The sequence below is a fragment of the Stenella coeruleoalba genome, assembly GCF_951394435.1.
Source record: "Stenella coeruleoalba genome assembly, chromosome: 1".
In the NCBI taxonomy this organism is placed as follows: domain Eukaryota; kingdom Metazoa; phylum Chordata; class Mammalia; order Artiodactyla; family Delphinidae; genus Stenella; species Stenella coeruleoalba.
The window spans coordinates 81116110-81135889 of record NC_137169.1 but is presented as its reverse complement, the minus strand read 5'-3'; the positions used below and the strand labels follow the sequence as shown (position 1 = coordinate 81135889).

Below are 19780 nucleotides of genomic sequence, written 5' to 3'. Positions count from 1 at the left end.
CAGTAGTTGCGGCATGCAGTCTCAGTAGTTGTGGGTTGCAGGCTCTAGAGCGCAGGCTCAGTAGTTGTGGCACACGGGCTTAGTTGCTCTGCGGCATGTGGCATCTTCCTGGACCAGGACTCGAACCCGTGTCCCCTGCATTGGCAGGTAGACTCTTAATCACTGAGCCACACAGGGAAGTCCTTTATCCCTCGTTTTAAGCAGTGATTCTGAGGTGCCTTATTGTAGTTTTCTGCATGTTTCTTACTTTGGGGTTTTGTTGAACTTCTTGTAGACTTAATAATTTTCCTCAAATTTGGAAACTTTTCAACCATTTTATTTTTCAAATTTTTTTTGTGTGTGTGGTACGTGGGCCTCTCACTGTTGTGGCCTCTCCCATTGTGGAGCACAGGCTCCAGACGTGCAGGTTCAGCAGCCATGGCTCACGGGCCTAGCCGCTCCGCTGCATGTGGGATCTTCCCGGACCGGGGCACGAACCCGTGTCCCCTGCATCGGCAGGCGGACTCTCAACCACTGCGCCACCAGGGAAGCCCCTTCAAACTGTTTTTGTTCCTTTCTCTCCTCCTCCTCAGTGACTCTAATTACACAAATATTAGGCCACTCGAAGTTGTTGCACAGCTCACTGATATCGTGTTCACTTTCTGGAAAATTTTTATTGCTTTGTATTCAAGTTCTCTATATTGTGATCTGCCATGTCTAATTTGCCATTAATCCTATCCAGTGTGTTTTTCCATCTCTCACATTGTTCATCTCTAGAAGGTGGAGCTGAGTGTTGTTTGTATGTCTTTACTTAAGTTTTGAATATACAGAAGTATAGTCTTAATAACTTTTAATGGCCTTGTCTGGTAGTTCTAACATTTCTATCAATACCAGTTTGCTTTTGATTAATTGCTTTTTCTTCTCATTGGTTATATTTTTCTGCTTCTTTGCATGCCTGATAATATTTGATTGGATGTCTCACATTGTGAATTTTACCTCACTTGGTTTGGCTTTTTTCCTATAAATATTCTTGAGCTTTGTTCAAGAATGCAGTTAAGTTACTTGGAAAGAATTTGCTCTGGAGTAGTGCACAGCCTAGGGCTATTATTCCCTCCTACTGAGGCACGACCCTTTTGTGTACTTTACCCAATATGCCTTGAAACAGGTTTTCCAGTCTGGCCGGTGGGGACAGATACCATTCCTGGCCCTGTGTGAATGGTGGCCACTGTTAAATCTAATCTTTTCTGGTGTTTTTTTCCCTCTAGCTTTGGGTAGTTTCCTTACATACATGTGCTGATCAGTTCCCAGCTGAATACTTAATGGGTATCCTCTGTCAATCTCTGAAGGTCTTGTTTGTGTACTTCTTACCTCTCTGATACTCTTTTCCTTGGACTCTAGCCACTTTGGTCTCCTCATGCTCTCAGCTCTGTCTACTCAATTGAGAAAGTTCACTAGGATCTGTTGAATTTTTCCTACGCATGCCAGAATCTGGAAACTCTCTCATGGGAGGTAAGATGGCAGTCATAGGTCTTACCTCACTTATCTCCTGAGTTTCAGAAATTGCTGTCCATTGTTGCCTGTTGGCCAAAGTCTTACATATTCTGAATATTAACTCTGCTCAGCTTTAAAAAAATTTATTGCTGAGGTAGTTGTTGAAATTTTTGCTTTCAAATGACCTGTCCTCAGGTTCGGTCCCTTTCTGTTGATATGGAGACAGAAAATAGAGACGTGAAAGAAATTACCTGGAAATAGAATTTACAAGCTAGCGATTTTGAACCTGGCCCAAATGAACAACTAGAAGAAGACCTAATGTTATCCCATTCAAACCTGGCAATAGAAATTGTCCCCTTCTGATTATTGTTTCCTAGAAAGTGCTTTTAAAGGGTTTTCTTTGGCTCTCAGCATTTGATGGGTAAGATAGAAAGCTTGGTGTGCCACATGATGATAACTTTATGTGGGTTTTATGTGTGTATTGGTATTAACTTTGTGCCCCTTTGCTTATTACATTTGAAAGACTTAGAGCAAAGTCTTTTGGTTGAGGTTTTAGGAGGAGGTAGTTTTCTAGCATAATATGTAGATTGGCAAAGTTTCTTGGATAAGATGAATTTGGAAGAGGCTCATGAAAGAGCAAAGTGGAGTGTTGGGTTGTGTGAAGGCAGTTATGAGTAAATAGATGCTCACAGAAAACAAAGTGGCGAGGACTCTCAAAAGGAGGTGTATGGTGTGGAAAACTTAGTGGAATATAAAACCAGGGCAGGACTGGCAAAGTAAAACACTTACAGATGGTGCTAAAGGATGTAAAGAATTTATAAGTTTTGAATTGGTTCTTATATGGAAAAGTAGTTCACACAAAAGATAACTTTGGCCCTGAGTTTGTAAGTGACCAAAGTTGAACTTATGGTTATGATCAATAATTACTGTATAACTAAAATATAGAAAACACCATATAAAAATTGTTGCAAGTGATGTGTGTATAGATGAACTTTTTCTCACGTAATTCACAATTTATTCCAGAATACTAGATGTGCTTGGCATATATCTTAACAATTAAATAATAATTGTTAGAATTGTTTAAAGATGTCTAGAAAAGAAATTTTGACAAGTAAGACTTTGAAGAAGTTAAAGAAGCAGAAGGTTTTCACCCTTTGTTCTTGTGTGGAATTACTCAAAACTTTGTACTTTTTTGAGTTCACATTTTTAGTCTCTCACTCTTTTTAAAAAAATCATTAAAACCCAGAATCCATGGGAAGGATTTATGTGTAGAGAATGGGTAAATGTAGCAATATTTTGTTTTGCCTTAGGAGAACAGTCCTGGTGGAAAAACACATCTTTCTGACTTTAATAAAGAATAAAATGACAAACACTAAGATCTAGCTCACCTTCCCCTGTTCTGCTCTAGTACCCCAGCAATGTATTAAGTCCAAGAAAAAATTGCAAGAATAATAAGCTAAATTTTCTCCGACCACTTTTGTGGTTTGTAATGTAGATATGCAAGTTATGTATCTAAAGTAAAAACTGAGACGCAACTGTTACTTCTAACAGGTGAAATGCTTTTATTTAGGATGTTTTCTTCTCTTTTGCAAATGTAGATGAATCTCTTGTGTTGTTTAACCGTCTTTGATTAAGAAAGTATAAAATACTTTGGCAGTATTTTAGAAAATTAAAATTGAAGAAACATGAAAATACCAAATTCTATAAAGAAACTGTTTTTCCTTCCCATAGTTTTGCTGCAGTTATCACTTTTTAAAAATCAGTGCATCTGGCAACCCCAGGAAGATGTGAAGAAATGGTTCAATACAATGTCAAAGATCTGTTTGATGAAAGTTAATTATTGATAGCCTTGAAGTTGAAATGGGACAGCTATTTTTTTTTCTGTGTTAAGTGTGTTTTTCATTTTAAAAATACAAAGGCTTTGGCTGAGATGAATTTAAGAAGGTAAGGTTCAAGTGTAATAGCAATGCATTTTAATTAAGGAGGGGAATAGTGCTAATTTAAATTTTAAACGGGCCATTATTTGTGTGGTTTAAAAGTTTGGCATTGCAACCATGTTTGTTTCCTTTTGCGTTCTGTTATTTAGAATCAGATTTTACTTTTTAGCAGATTTTGGGGAGTGAAATATGAGGATGAGGAAATGGTTCTTCTAAACTAAAGTAAATGTATTTTATTTATTTTTTAAAATATGGTAAGCAGGAATCTTTGAAACCTTAATTTATATATCTTTGTATCCTACCAATATCTAAGTCTACACTGTCGAATATGGAAGCCTTTAGCCATATGTGACAGTTGAGCTCCTGAAATGTTGCTGGTCTAAATTGTGGTGGGCTGTAAGAGTAAAATATACTCTAGATTTTGAAGAGCTGATTTTGGGGGGAAAAAAATCTCATTAATTAAAAAATTTTGATTACATACTAAAAATATGTAATATTTTGACTATATTTGATAAAATAAATTATTAAAATTAATTGCAACTATTTCTTTATACTTTAAACTTGGCTATTAGAATATTTTAAATTATGTAGGGGCTTGCGTTATATTTCTATTGGACAGTGCTGATCTAGGTGATCTAACTTGTATGTTTATAATTTTAGCACCACAGCATTACCTCAGTTTTCCTAAGGATACTCTCTATAACACAGCCATGAACATTTAAGGAAGTAGTAAAAAGCTTCTGAACAAAACATGTATTTTCAAGTCTTTGCGTTAAAAATTCATGTATTTTTAATCATAGGAGAAGCCTTTAGATCTTCACTCGAACTCTTTATTCTTTTTCTTTTCATAGGATTGTTTTAAATTTTTAATCGGTTATCTGATTTCCTGAGGAATTTGATGATATGATTAATTAAAAGAATTTATTGTACTATTTCTGTTGCAACTAGCTTAGCTTCAGTCTGCAGTGTCTATGCTTTCTGTCTGGAGTGTCTGCATAAAGCAATCAGTAAACCATCAGTTTCTTTTTTTAAATTTTTTTTTAACATCTTTATTGGATTATAATTGCTTTACAATGGTGTGTTAGTTTCTGCTTTATAACAAAGTGAATCAGCTATATATACATATATCCCCATATCTCCTCCCTCTTGCATCTCCTTCCCAGTTTCCCTATCCCACCCTTCTAGGTGGTCACAAAGCACTGAGCTGATCTCCCTGTGCTATGGGGCTGCTTCCCACTAGCTATCTATTTTACATTTGGTAGTATATATAAGTCCATGCCACTCTCTCACTTGGTCACAGCTTACCCTTCCCCTCCCCGTGTCCTCAAGTACATTCTCTACGTCTGCATCTTTATTCCTGTCCTGCCCCTAGGCTCTTCAGAACCTTTTTTTTTTTTTTTTTAGATTCCATATATATGTGTTAGCATACGGTATTTATTTTTCTCGTTCTGACTTACTTCACTCTGTATGACAGTCTCTAGGTCCATCCACCTCACTAAAAATAACTCAATTTCATTTCGCTTTATGGCTGAGTAATATTCCATTGTATATATGTGCCACATCTTCTTTATCCATTCATCTGTCGATGGACACTTAGGTGGCTTCCATATCCTGACTATTATAAATAGAGCTGCAGTGAACATTGTGGTACATGTTTCTTTTTGAATTATGGTTTTCTCAGGGTATATGCCCAGTAGTGGGATTGCTGGGTCATATGGTAATTCTAGTTTTTTAGGGAACTTCCATACTGTTCTCTAATCCATGAATTTGGTAAAGTAGCAGAATACAAAATTAATGCACAGAAATCTCTTGCATTCCTATACACTAATGATGAAAAATCTGAAAGAGAAATTAAGGAAACACTCCCATTTCCCATTGCAACAAAAAGAATAAAATACCTAGGAATAAACCTACGTAAGGAGACAAAAGACCTGTTTGCAGAAAACTATGAGACACTGATGAAAGAAATGAAAGATGATACAAACAGATGGATAGATATACCATGTTCTTGGATTGGAAGAATCAACATTGTGAAAGTGACTATACTACCCAAGGCAATCTACAGATACAGAGCAATCCCTATCAAACTACCAATGGCATTTTTCACAGAACTAGAACAAAAAATTTCACAATTTGTATGGAAACACAAAATATCCTGAACAGCCAGAGCAATCTTGAGAAAGAAAAACAGAGCTGGAGGAATCGGGATCCCAGACTTCAGACTATACCACAAAGCTGCAGTAATTAAGACAGTATGGTACTGGCATAAAAACAGAAAGATAGATCAGTGGAACAGGATAGAAAGCCCAGAGATAAACCCATGCACATATGGTCACCTTATTTTTGGTAAAGGAGGCAAGAATATACAATGGAGAAAAGACAGCCTCTTCAATAAGTGGTGCTGGGAAAACTGGACAGCTACATGTAAAAGAATGAAATTAGAACACTCCCTAACACCATACACAAAAATAAACTCAAAATGGATTAAAGACCTAAATGTAAGGCCAGACACTATCAAACTCTTAGAGGAAAACAGAGGCAGAACACTCTATGACATAAATCACAGCAAGATCCTTTTTGAACCACCTCGTAGAGAAATGGAAATAAAAACAAAAATAAACACATGGGACCTAATGAAACTTCAAAACTTTTGCACAGCAAAGGAAACCATAAACAAGAAAAAAGACAACCCTCAGCATGGGAGAAAATATTTGCAAATGAAGCAACTGACAAAGGATTAATCTCTAAAATTTACAAGCCTCTCATGCAGCTCAATATCAAAAAAACAAACAATGCAAACCAAAAATGGGTAGAAGACCTAAATAGACATCTCCCAAGAACATATACAGATTGCCAACCATCAGTTTCTGATCAGAATATTTGAGAGGGGGCTGCAAGACTCATGCATTCACCTTCTCTGAGATCTCATCTTAGGAAACAAAAGCCAAAGAAAACCCCTCTGCTTTCAGAACTGGAGAGATTCTTGTCGTCTAGGCACCTCCCTCCTGAGTTGTCTCTGAATTGTTTCCTGTGCTAATTCCTTGTCTTTTCTCTTAATTGTCCCTTCTTGCTTCTCTTGTTCTGAGACTTGTATATGTGCTTGATGATGTTGCTGTGAAAGGGTGTGACTCCTGTGAGTCAGAAGTGTATTTTGTTGCTATTGATTTGCCTTTCTTTTAGCCAGCAAGCTGCTGTCTTTCTCCATGCACTTTCATATCCTGTTTGTTTGGTGTAACATTACAAGAGTGTTTGACCCTATGTTTGAAAGGTTGCTCCCTCTGCAATAAAGTGCCAGTGTATTTAGCTTTCTACGTGTTTTTCTTGTATAGCAGTTTTCTTCCTTAGCTTTCTTAGATCTTTCCTTAATTCTTTATAAATTAACTTAGCAGTTTACACATTCCCAAATGGCATGTTGACCTGTCATTTTTGTATCCTGCTCTCTTATTTCTGGTATCCATAGGAAAGCATTATACTGAGTACAGCAGGATATTCAAAAAGTTTGTCAAATAATTGCCCAGTTTCCATTTGTAGACTTTTCAACTTCTGGGCTTCTTATCTACGTGGGTAAGTCCCACAAGTACTTCATATTCCAAATAACCCAAAAGAGAACCCATTCTTTATCTTCTCCTCCTTTGTATTTTTCATAGTATTGTAGTAAGTAGAGGGTTTTTTTTCTTTCATGTTTGTCAAATATGTCCTGCTATACATAAGGTACTTTTTTTTTTTCATGTACCCATCATTGAAGTGCACAGAGTACCATTTTTCTCAGATAGGTGACCCCTTGGTGAGGTGAAGGTTCACTTCTCAGTAGCAGGAATATGGTGAAGGTAATCTCTCTAAAATAAGACCCAAAGACCCTGATTACTCTCTTTGTTGGCATATTCTCTTGTTCTCACTTTAGTCCCTAGTCCTGTCTATTAGGGTACTGGAAATGCTTTCTCTCTGCCAAGTATTCTAAGCTTCTGCAAGCAAACAATCCTAGACTTTTTCCATCCTTGATACTATTTGAAGTCCAACTGATAATTGGCTTTAGCACCTCCACCTCAGATAATGTGGAGCTGTAGCCATTTTGAATGCTGCCCTTAGAGCTGGAGGTACAGAAATTTGGAATTGCTTAGCTAGGAGACTGAGGACTATGTATTTATTCCCCAGTCAGTAGAGATTCAACTCTGATGTCTTAGTCTGGCAGCATTCTAGGAGGATGAATAAATTTGGGCCTCTGAATTATTGTATAGCAGCAGGCCACACATACCTATGGGGAATGCCTTTGATTATAGTGTACAATATTCCTACCAGGCCAATATTCTTTTCCTTAATTTGATAAATTTCTTCTTGTATTAGTCATAAGGAAATTATGTTGGGGTGGGAAGGTAGTTTCCTTTTTTTTTTTTTTTTAAAAAAAAATTACAGTAAATCCATGCAAGGCAGTGAACCCATGTGCTCTGGGAAGAGGAAGATAACTGAATAAGTTTTGAATAGACTTCTCACTAGCCCACGGATCATGAGTAATGTTGTTGTATTACCACTTTCTCAGTTGCCAGGCTAAAGTCTTTGGAAACTGTTGGCATTTTCAGGCATTGTGCCTCTACTGCCATGTCAAGAGTATTTTAATTGAATTTAAACTAGGTGGCAACCGGTCTAGCAGTCTTCCTGAGGTGGTTTTTTTTTTTTTTAATCACTGCTTTTAGGAAAAAGAAATAAAAATATCTGATTTTAATTACACATTCTGTAAGGTCTACATATTCTTAATTAGTATGTAAATTCTTCTACATACCATGACTAAGTAGCTACTGGGGAGAGACTTGATAGTATCAATTCAAATGTTACTTCTTTTGGAAAATGTTAGCGGTCTCTCAGAAGGATTTCATTATATCCATAGCACTGGAAAAAAATTATAAAATTTTTCCTTAGAAAATTCTAAATTTTGATAGAGTGACCAACAAATTTGAAAAAAGAGAAAGGAAGTCGTGTTCATATTTCCCTTTCTTTATGAAATAGATACACTTAATATATCAAAAACAGTTACTGTTTTTTGTGATAGTAATAGTCATGGTTTTTAAAACAATTCTGAAGGGCTTCTAGTAATAAAAAGCAGTAGTTTCTCACCTAATTCTCACTACCCCTAATGTCATTAACCAGAGACAGTATTTTTAATACATTTTTATAAAGTTGATGTATAATTTGCAACAGAGAAATGCACAGTTCTTAAGTGTACAGTTAGAGCTTTGATAGATGTATACACCTGTGTATAACCCACAGGCCATTAACACGGAGACAATTTCTGTCATCTTAGAATATTCATTTGTGCCCTTTTTAGCAACCCCACCACCTGAAACTTTTCATCTGATTTTTATTGCCATGGATATATTTCATTTGTTCTTTTTTCGATATAACAGCATTTGGGGGCTATAATTCATATACTGCAATTCACACATATGAAGTGTACAATTGAGTGTTTTTTCATGTATTCACAGAGTTGTGCAACCAATCACCACAATCAATTTTAGAACATTTTCATCACCCCCCAAAGAAACTTTGTATCCATTAGCAGCCACTGCCCATTCCTTCTTGTTCCCCTTACTCCCACTCCAGTCCTCAGCAGCATCTAATCTACTTTCTGAATTCTAGCTGTTTCCTATAAATGGAATCATACAATATGTTTCCTTTTGTGACTGGTTCTTTCACTTAGCATAGTGTTTTCAAGGTTCATCCATGTTGTAACATGTATCACTACTTCATTTATTTTCAAGACTGAATGATATTACACCTTATGGATATACCAGTGTTTTTATTCATTCAGCACCTGATGGACATTTGGATTGTTTCCACTTTTTGGCTGTTATGGATAATGCTGCCATGAACATTCGTTGTATAAGTTTTGTGTGGACATAGATTTTCATTTCTCTTGAATATATACCTAAGAGTGGAATGGCTGATTCGTATGGTAATTCTTTGTTTAACCATTTAAGGAATTGCCAGACTATTTCCCGAAGTGGTTTTAACCACTTTATATTCCCATCAGTAGTGTCTGAGGGTTCCTGTTTCTCCATATCTTCACCAACACTTATTATTTGTCTTCTTGATTATAGCCATACTAGTGGTTGTGAAGTGGTGTGTTGTGATGGTTTTGATTGGCATATCCCTAATCATTAGTGATGTTGAGCATCTTTTTATGTATTTATTGGCCATTTCTATATCTTTGGAGAATTGTCTTTTCTTATTCTGCGCCCGTTTTTATTTATTTTTTAGTTTTTTAAATGATTGCTTTATTTTTTAAAAATTAATTAATTAATTTTTGCCTGCCTTGGGTCTTCGTTGCCGCGCACAGGCTTTCTCTAGTTGTGGCAAGCAGCGGCTACTCTTTGTTGCGGAGCATGGGCTCTAGGTTCACGGGCTTCTGTAGTTGTGGCACACAGGCTCAGTAGTTGTGGCTTGCGGGCTCTAGAGTGCAGGCTCAGTAGTTGCGGTGCACAGGCTTAGTTGCTCCGCAGCATGTGGGATCTTCCAGGGATCGAACCCGTGGCCCCTGCTCTGGCAGGTGGATTCTCAACCACAGTGCCACCAGGGAAGTCCCTGTGCCCATTTTTAAATTGGTTTGTTTGTCTTTTTCTTATTGAGTTGTAAGAGTTATTTATGTAGTCTAGATAGAAGACTCATGGGTTACAAATATTTTTCCCATTCTGTGGGTTTTCTTTCCACTTTCTTTTTATTTTTTATTATTTTTATGTATTTATTTTTTGAATTTTTAATTTATTTTTATTTATTTATTATTTTTGGCTGTGTTGGGTCTTCGTTGCTGCGCGTGGGCTTTCTCTAGTTGCAGCGAGCGGGGGCTACTCTTTGTTGCGGTGCCCGGGCTTCTCATTGTGGTGGCTTCTCTAGTTGCAGTGCATGGGCTCTAGGCACGCGGGCTTCAGTAGATGCAGCGCGTGGGCTCAGTAATTGTGGCTTACGGGCTCTAGAGCACAGGCTCAGCAGTTGTGGCGCACGGGCTTAGTCGCTCCACAGCATGTGGGATCCTCCCGGTCCAGGGCTTAAACCCGTGTCCCCTGCATTGGCAGGCGGATTCTTAACCACTGCACCACCAGGGAAGTCCCTCTTTTCACTTCCTTGATGGCATCCAGTGAGGTACAAAACATTTAAAATTTTGATGAGTCCAATTTATACATATTCTTTATTGTTACTTGTTCTTTTGGTGTCATGTTTAGGAAGGCTTTTCTTCTACAATCTGTGAAGGCTTGTTCTTGAACTTCTTATAAGTAGAATCATATAGCATGTACTTGTTTGCATCAGGCTTCTTTCACCTAATGTTTATAAGATTCATGTATGTATCAAAGTTTGTTTCTTTTTATTGCTGAATAGTGTTGCAGTGAATATATATGCAGTGAATGAATATATCACAATTTGATTATTTTTCTGGATATTGGGGTTGTTTCTGGGCTTTGGCTAGAAATAAAGCTCTTCTGAACTTTCAATTGCAAGTCTTTTTGTGGATGTAGGTTTTCATTTCTCTTGCTGTGTCATATAAAAATGTGTTTAACTTTGTAAAGAATTGCCAAACAGTTCTTCAAAGTGGTTGAACTCTTACATACTTCTGACATGATTATATGAAAGTCACAACTGCTCCCATCTTTAGCAACACTTGGTATGGCCAGTCTTTAAAATTGTAGCCATTCTAATGTGTACATAGTGTGGTTTTAACCTGGGTTTCCCTGGTGACTAAGGATGTTGAATGTTTTTCAGTTGCTTATTGACTACTTGACTATTTTGTTTTGGAAAGTGTCAGTTTAAGTCTCTTACTCATTTTTTAAAAAATGTGTTGTTTGCCTTCTTAATTATCAATTTTAAGTGTTCTTCATGTACTCTGGATACCAGTCCTTTTTGTCAGATGCATATGTTAAGGATTTTTTTTTTTCAGTTTGTGACGTACCTTTTCATTTTCTTAAAACAGAGCTTTTTGAAGTCCAATTTAGTATTTTTTTAATCAGATTTTTCCTTTAATGTTAGTGTTTCCTTGTGTCCCATTAACAAATTTTGCCTATTCCAAGGTTGTGAAGACTTTTTCCTGTTTTCTTCTAGGAGTTATATAGTTTTAGGTTTTATATTCAGGCCTATTGTCCATTTTGAGTCATTTTTTTTTAATATGTGAATTAAGGCAGAGACAATATAATGTAATGTCTTTACTTGGAATATTTCATTTGTAAATGTTTTTCACAGTTTTGTATATTTGTTTATGTTACTTATTTCATTGTCCTCTGAAGGTGAACTGCTTAACCCTTTTCTCTAATCTGCCCATGAATTCACTTGGCTTTCCTGCTTATACTTAAAGTTACAACGTGGGGATCTCTGAGACCCTTCTGACTCTTAAAAGAAAAAATAAAAGAAAACTCCTATTTGGGTACTTTTTCATCTATACTTTCATTATATCTCAAATTTATGTTTAGCTTAGGAAATACCATTATTTTCTTTTTAACTGCGTGTCTCTTTGTTAATGGTAGTGGTGCAATTTAATTATTTGGCATATAGCAAGCATTCAGTGAATAAGTGAAATGAAGAACTTAGGTTCAGGTTATTTCTGTAAAGTTTTTTTCTGTATTCCATTTATAATTCTTAAGGTTTAGAGTCATACATAAAATTATTTAAATACATACACTAATTTTTTCATAAGATATATTATGGACTTACTAAAATAACATGGGAAAAATAGTATTTAAAGCAAAACATCATTAATTAGTTTTTTCTTTTTTTATATAAATTTATTTTATTTATTTATTTTTGGCTGCATTGGGTCTTCGTTGCTGCACGCCGGCTTTCTCTAGTTGCGGCAAGCGGGGGCTACTCTTCCTTGCGGTGGGCGGGTTTCTCATTGTGGTGGCTTCTCTTGTTGCAGAGCATGGGCTCTAGGCGCGCGGGCTTCAGTAGTCGTGGCTCGCGGGCTGTAGAGCGCAGGCTCAGTAGTTGTGGAGCACGGACTTAATTTCTCTGCGGCATGCGGGATCTTCCTGGACCAGGGCTCAAACCCATGTCCCCTGCATTGGCAGGCGGATTCTTAACCAGTGTGCTGCCAGGGAAAAGTCCTAATTAGTTTTTTCTGATAAAGAATATTTATAGCAAAGAGTTGACCCTGAATTTGGCTGTTTTGTAAGTTTTTCTGTTCTTAGAAATATTTGGGACATTTTATTTAATTTATTGTTGCCGTAAAAAATGTATTAAATTATCCCATGAATAAGGATAGAATGAGTACAGTTTATATTACTGTGTTATTGAATATGACTATCTGGTATTTGACGGTATTTTTTAATATGGGGATTTTGATTTTATTTCGATTCAGTCAGTGTTCAGTATACTTTGTATTGAGCTAAATACAAAGATGATATAAAGGGATGTAAAGTTAAGCAAGATATAAATATGGCTCACAAAGGGTGTTTTTATAATCTGCTTGGTATAATTTGACTCATATGTTTCTTTTCTTAATTATTTTTTATATGTCATAAATTAGTATTGGGAGCATTTCTTGTCTAAGCAGATGATTTTCTGAAGGAGTTACTGGAAGGAAATAGTAGCCATGTTAAATACCTAAATAGATGTTTTAATAATCTATTGAATGACATGTAATTTACATCTTTATAATGATAGAGCCACATTTTTCCAGCCTTTTTTTTTAATAGCCTGTGTACATGTGAAAGAAATAATGGATTTGATGTTGTAATGAGTCATGGAATGGATCTCTGAAATTATATTAACCCATCATTCTACAGATAAGGAAGAGGCCTTAAACAGGGCCTTAAGAGTAAAGACGTTTCAGTTTAAAAGTGCAAGTCCAATGATAAATGACAGCTGTTAGTTGGCCTGAGTTTTTGGGAGATAGTAGGGATTATGGAGAGTTAGTGGATTAAAGTCCTTTCTCATTTAAAGGGAGAAGCTCCTATTCTGCTACATCCTGTTGTTTCTGTTTAGGAATGTGGGCCTAGTCCCTATCTTTTTATTTTTCAAGAGAGTCCAGAATTGTAAGTAAATATAAATATATGTGTATATAAACAGATAAATGAAATCTTCTAATTTTAGTTTTAGTAATTATTCAGTTTTTTACTCAAACATTGCATGGGCCAAACAAAACACTTTTTGTTTGGGCAGGTTAGTTATGCATCGGTAAAAGCAAAATGAAAAAAGACTAGGGATTTGATTAATTTGTGTGTCTGCCTTACTTTTTTAGCCCTAGACACATTGTAAACATGATAGGGTTAGTTCTTTCATAGAATTGGTTATACCTCTTCCAAGTAGTTTTTTTTTCTGAAGCCCTCCCAATCACTTTTCTCACCAGAAGATTTCTTTTAATTTTTAGTGGTGATGAAGGGAAATTATGAGGGGACTAATAGTAAAATATTTAACATAATTTACTATTTCAAATTTTGAAATTGTATGCTTAGTAGAAAAAATACAGCAGTTAATTTTATAGATGCTGACCAAATATTATTGAAATTATATATATTTTAAAACCATGGCTAAATTGCAGTAGTGAAGCTCTTAAGTATCATCATGTCATCTAGTGTCACAGTGAGATGTTGAGCAATTTTTAATTATGTTTTAGATTGTTAGAAACAGATAGTAAATCTTTAAGATCTGTAAATGGATCAAGAAGAAACAGTGGCTCCTCCCTTGTATCAAGTTCATCAGCCTCCAGCAACCTCAGTCACCTTGAAGAAGACTCTTGGATTCTTTGGGGAAGAATTGTTAATGAATGGGAAGATGTGCGCAAAAAGAAGGAAAAGCAAGTTAAGGTATTCATATTCTTTGCTTAAGTCCTTCCTCTTATCCGAAAGGGCATGAGGCATCAATTAATAGAGGATTAAAAAAAATCAGATTCAATACTTCCCAAGTGCTATGATGAAGAGGTCTGCTTTATATATTTGTGCCCATAGAAGTTTTGGTTTGTAGCTATCAATTGTTATAGAGGTCTCCTAATTGTAGAAATATATAGCTGAAAATTATTTTAGATATTAAATTCTCTTATTTTATAGATTCAGAAATGGAAGTTGTGACATCCTATATCCTTCAGTTACCAGTATTTTACTTTTTTTATTTTAAAACATAAAACAGCCCTTTGAAAGATGATGGTTACAGTGCCATCATTCACAGCTCTGCAGATTATCAGGTCCTTAATACCTTTAGAGGCCATACTCTGAGTGAAATGACAAGAATTTATCTGTGGCATTGTTGTCCCTCTGATCAGAACAGAATATACCCGTATCTTAGCCAAATCGTAGCCTTGGTTAAAAAGTTCCCTAGTCTTATTTTTATAAAAGTAGCTTTGTGAATTATAAATTTGAGAAAGTCATCTATTCTACTCCAACCTCCAATAAGTCTTCTTTGGCTTTCAAGGTAGGAAGCCTAAATAAGTCACTTAAACATTTTTATTTTTATTTTTATTTGTAGGAACTTGTTCGTAAAGGGATACCCCATCATTTTAGAGCAATAGTTTGGCAACTTTTGTGCAGTGCACAAAGTATGCCAATTAAGGATCAGTATTCAGAACTCCTGAAAATGACCTCACCTTGTGAAAAATTGATCCGAAGGGACATTGCTAGAACTTATCCTGAACACAATTTTTTTAAGGAAAAAGATAGTCTTGGACAGGAGGTTTTGTTTAATGTAATGAAGGTAAGTTCTATTTATTCATTTTTTGAGATGAAATGAATTCTCAGGAGGTTGAAATTAAACATTTCTCATAATGAAGTATGAACTCTCACCCCAGTAATCAGTTGCTTTGGCAATAAATTTGACTTTAGCATAATTTTGGCTTTAATTCTGATGCTAGATTATTGTGTAGTTTGGAGAACTCTTAGAAAATTCCTCACATTGCTTGGTATCAGTTGACTGAAATCAAATAACCTATAAATCACTATACATACCATAGAGAATATCTTCCATGAGAATGAATAATTCACCTTCTGTGAGTCACAATCTGGGAGCAAATTTTTCGCTTGCTGTGGCCAGCATTGCTAAGAGCTCTTAGCCCTTAAAAGTGTGTGCCATTGTAATTTTTTCTCCAATGTTGCCTTTTCCCTTTGCATAATTCCTTTTCCTTCTAGCTACCTCCGTGAAATGTTGATTTCTTGTTAAATCATTTCAATTTTGTCAGTGCTTCGCCTTCATCCTACTCTAGTTTTGATCTTTGTCAGATATATATTTTTAATGATTTTTAAGCTTTGTCACTTTCCTGAGTACAGATTCCTTTATTTTCTTGTCCTTAGGAGTTGTCAGTTCCTAATTGGGAAATCATCAAAATAAAATTTTATGTGGTAAATCATTTGCTTTTAAAATACTTACAGGATAGGATAACATCTACAATAAAGCAAGCAAGAGCTTCTCTAAAAAAAATGGTCTTTAATCCACCTTCTTACTGTCTTTAGGCTTTTAGAGAAGGAAGGTATGATAAATCACGTGAAAGTATTTTGAACAACATTTTTTACTTTTTAGGCATATTCTTTAGTGGATCGTGAGGTTGGTTACTGTCAAGGAAGTGCTTTTATAGTTGGATTGTTGCTTATGCAGGTAAGTTAGTATAAGTATTAAATGTCCAATTAAGTTCTTTATTAAAGTTGGAGAACTTAAATATCATCCTTGTTTTAGTAAGTAGATATTGGGTATTTCCCCCTAAACATAGTCTAAATAGGAACATTTAGTTTGCATTTTAAAATATTAAAAGTATTGAAAATAACATACAGTAGATATCCTGCCACTAAATCAAATTTCACCTTATCTACATTTGGACCATAATATTCTCTAAAGCCTGTATCTACTTTTAAATCTTAACTTATATGTCAATATTTAATGACGAATAATCTTTTCTCAGCCAAGGAGGACTGATTAAAGTGTTGGTATGAAAATCTTATTTATGGAACTTCCCTGGCAGGTTCTATCGCTGGTTGGGGAACTAAGATCGCACATGCTGCGCGGCGCAGCCACAAAAAAAAAAAGAAAGAAAGAAAGAAAAGAAAAGAAAATCTTACTTATCATGTACAACGTCTTTGGAAATTTATACAGTAATTTTATTTGTCACAGAGCTGAGGGCTTGTTATGCCTGTTTTACTATAGGCTCTATAATAGAGGTACTCAGTCACTTTTACTGCCCTGGGGATATAACATGTATTTCCATTGGCAGTGACTTATTTTGGGTGGGGTGTTTTCAGAAGTCAAGGACAGGGACAATCAGTCATAACTTTGAAGGGAAATAGCATGTTGTGTTACCTCTCCAGCCTTATTGAAATTAAAAAAAAAAGTCTATCATACTCTATATTTAGTCTCAGACTAAAATATGATCTGAAAAGAAACCTTGGAGATAACTTCATTTGATCATGTGGGCTTGTTTTTGCAACTCAGTTCTGCACTGAGTTCAGAACTCAGTGATTCTTATTAACTCAGTGTCATAGAGAAAGTATGTAGAAACACATTGCTGTAAGACTCAAGTGTGCAGATTTCTTTATCATAAAAGGAATGACTATAAAACAACTGGGTGATTGTTCTTCATATTTATATTTTACTTGGTGTCACACTTTTTCATTTTGTGACTATCGTTTCAATCTTTTTGAGAGGGACCCAGTGATAGTATTTTTTCTACCTCCTTTTGGTCTTTTATTCAATCATTTCAACTTATTTTTTAAAATATCACCATTTTTAAAACCTTCTCCCAATTTCTATATCAGTGCTATTGTGGAGGAGAGAGGGAATGAATTATTTGATATGTTCAGAGGAGAAGAAGTTCTTACAAGGCAAAAAAGGGAGAGAAATTGACTCATTCTCACTGTGACTGGAGTTGAGCGGTGGAGGGAGAAGTGGAAAGCGGAAGGTAGTTGTGGGAGATGAGTTTGGAGAAGTAGTAAGGGGCCACATCATGTAGGACCTTGTAAGCATTTTGACTTTTACTGAGGATATGGGGAGGCACTAAGTGTTTTGAGCAGTGGAGTGATGTGATCTGATTCATACTTTAAAAGTATCACTCTGGGATTTGAACCTCAGGTGGTGTGGCCCTAGAGCCTGCACTAGTAACTACCTGCCAGGATCATTGGAGGAAAGGAGTCAAAGATCTGCTAGGCCAGGGAATTAATCCTCATGAAAATGAATGGAGTTTGGGGTTGGGGGTTGATCCAGAGGTTTGTAGATGCTGCAAAAAAGAGGAGTAAAGGGTAATATCTGCTGGTATATGTTTCAGAGAGAAGGGTCAGTTAATGCAATGGCAGTGAGGCATTGAGGTCCGAGGAGGGACATAAACCTCTCTACCCCAGGCCTCTTCCAGTGCTCTGAGAGAGAAAACAGCCACCTCAGGAGAGAGCCAGGTTTCCGTGTTGAAGTATTCTTCGGGGGAATCAGGTTTCACTTAGAGAAAGACAGTGAAAGAACATTTGGTAAACAGATTGAGGGTATAGGTAGGATATTTTGTTGATGGCGTATTATCAGGTTCAGAAAGTACTGTGGAAGAGGTTTCGGGAATATTGGAAATGGTGTTAAATTATGAGCAATAGAACCAAGCACATGGGATGAGAGTTCTGGGAGGTATGGTTTCTTGCAGTAACTGATATAAAAATCAGTGGGGCTATAAACCTTGACAGGATTAATAAGGATGGTCTCCAAGGCAAAACTGTGGCTATGTGTGTTGGGAGGAAGGAAGGAAGTGTGGGTTTTGCCAAGAATAACTCTTGGCTCCTGTCCATGGCTGTGTCAAGGCCAGGAAAAGTGTATTGTTAATAAAAGTAGTCTTCAGTAAGAAGAGTGCCTAGAGACCCTTTGAGGTTTCGTCTTTTGAAACACACTGGTATAATGTGAGTGAATGAACATTAGAAAATTTTATTTTAAGAAAAGCCACACAGGGGAATTCCCTGGCCGTCCAGTGGTTAGGACTCCACGCTTCCACTGCAGGGGGCATGCGTTCCATCCCTGGTTGGGGAACTAAGATCCCTGCATGCCATGTGGCAGGCCAAAAAAAAAAAACCACAAAATAATTTGTATAAGTGTTATGTGCCTACATATTCTTATTACAGAGCTTTTACGTTCATTATCTTAGTTGATATGATTATCTAGTGAGTTACACATAAAATGTGAAATTGGAACCTTTAAAACTCTAATTACAGGTTTTTTTAAAACTTATTTTACAAGTTCTTTTAACACTTACGCCATATTGTTTCTGCTTGGAACCCTTGAAAGGCTTCCTATCTCACTTAAGGTAAAAGTCCACATCCTTACAGTGGCTTCTAAAATCCTATGTAATTTGCTTCCCTTTATTTCTCCTCCATAACCATACTTTCATTTGTAACATTACTACTAATTTAGTAGTCCCCTATTCATTGTTCCTTGAGCATGCCAATTGTGATTCCATTTCAAGACCTTTGTATTATTCTCCCAGGACTGTTCTTTCTGCAGTTTTTCCCTTACCTCAGTATTTTGCTCAAATGTTACCTTATCAAGAGACTTTCCCTGACCTATATCTATATATAAATAGCAGTGTAGCTCCCCGGGATTCCCTCTTGCTCTACTTTGTTTTATTTCCATAGCTCTTCTCACCATCTGACGTATATATTAATTGATTTATTCCATGTATTATCTGTCTCCCCCAACTAGAAGGTTCAGTCTGCTTGAGGGTAGATACTGTTTATTTTGTTCACTGGTATATACTCAGAGAGAGAAGTATCTGGCTTTAAATGAATATTTGTTGGTTGAATTCATGAGTAAGGCAAGTGAGGCAGCTGGTCTCAGAGGCTGTAAGATTTGTCTAACTTCTCATTGTCGGTGATAGAATGGGAAATTAGAAGCTTCTGATTTCTAGTCCATTGCTCTTAATATTGTACCACATGGCACTCAGGATTGACATATATACACTACCATGTGTAAAATAGCTAGTGGGTACATGCTATAACGCACAGGAAGCTAAGATCGGTGCTCTGTGACAACCTAGATGGGTGGGGTGATGGGGGGGATGGGTGGGAGGGAGGTCCAAGAGGGAGGGGATATGTATATACACATATAGCCGATTCACTTCATTGTACAGCAGAAACTAACACAACATTGTAAAGCAATTATGCTCCAGTAGAAGAAAAAGTTAATGACAATAAAAACCAAAATAACAACATTGTTTATAGTTGGATGGGTACTTAGTTTAAATGTGTTTAGCTTATTTGCATATCACAGAACATTAACCTATGTTGCTTTTTTCCTCCTAATGCAGATGCCAGAAGAAGAAGCTTTCTGTGTATTTGTTAAATTAATGCAAGATTATAGACTTCGTGAACTTTTTAAACCAACTATGGCAGAATTAGGCCTTTGTATGTACCAGTTTGAATGCATGATACAGGTAAAAGTGTGGTGTTAACCAAAAACATATT

At 36.2% G+C, this 19780-nt stretch overlaps 1 protein-coding gene across 10 annotated transcripts in view; it reads left to right on the top strand.

Moving 5' to 3' along the window:
• The window catches only part of EVI5 (ecotropic viral integration site 5), a 202813-nt gene that overhangs the window by 58744 nt on the left and 124289 nt on the right, over positions 1–19780 (top strand). For 8 of the 10 annotated variants that reach the window (XM_079939213.1, XM_079939209.1, XM_079939217.1 and 5 more), the window contains exons 3-6: positions 13996–14185; positions 14841–15065; positions 15885–15959; positions 19624–19749. In XM_079939213.1, the coding sequence (XP_079795339.1) occupies positions 13996–14185; positions 14841–15065; positions 15885–15959; positions 19624–19749 (616 nt within the window). The remainder of the gene's footprint in view (positions 1–13995; positions 14186–14840; positions 15066–15884; positions 15960–19623; positions 19750–19780) is intronic. The other 2 variants (XM_079939218.1, XM_079939214.1) reach the window with 2 other exon arrangements.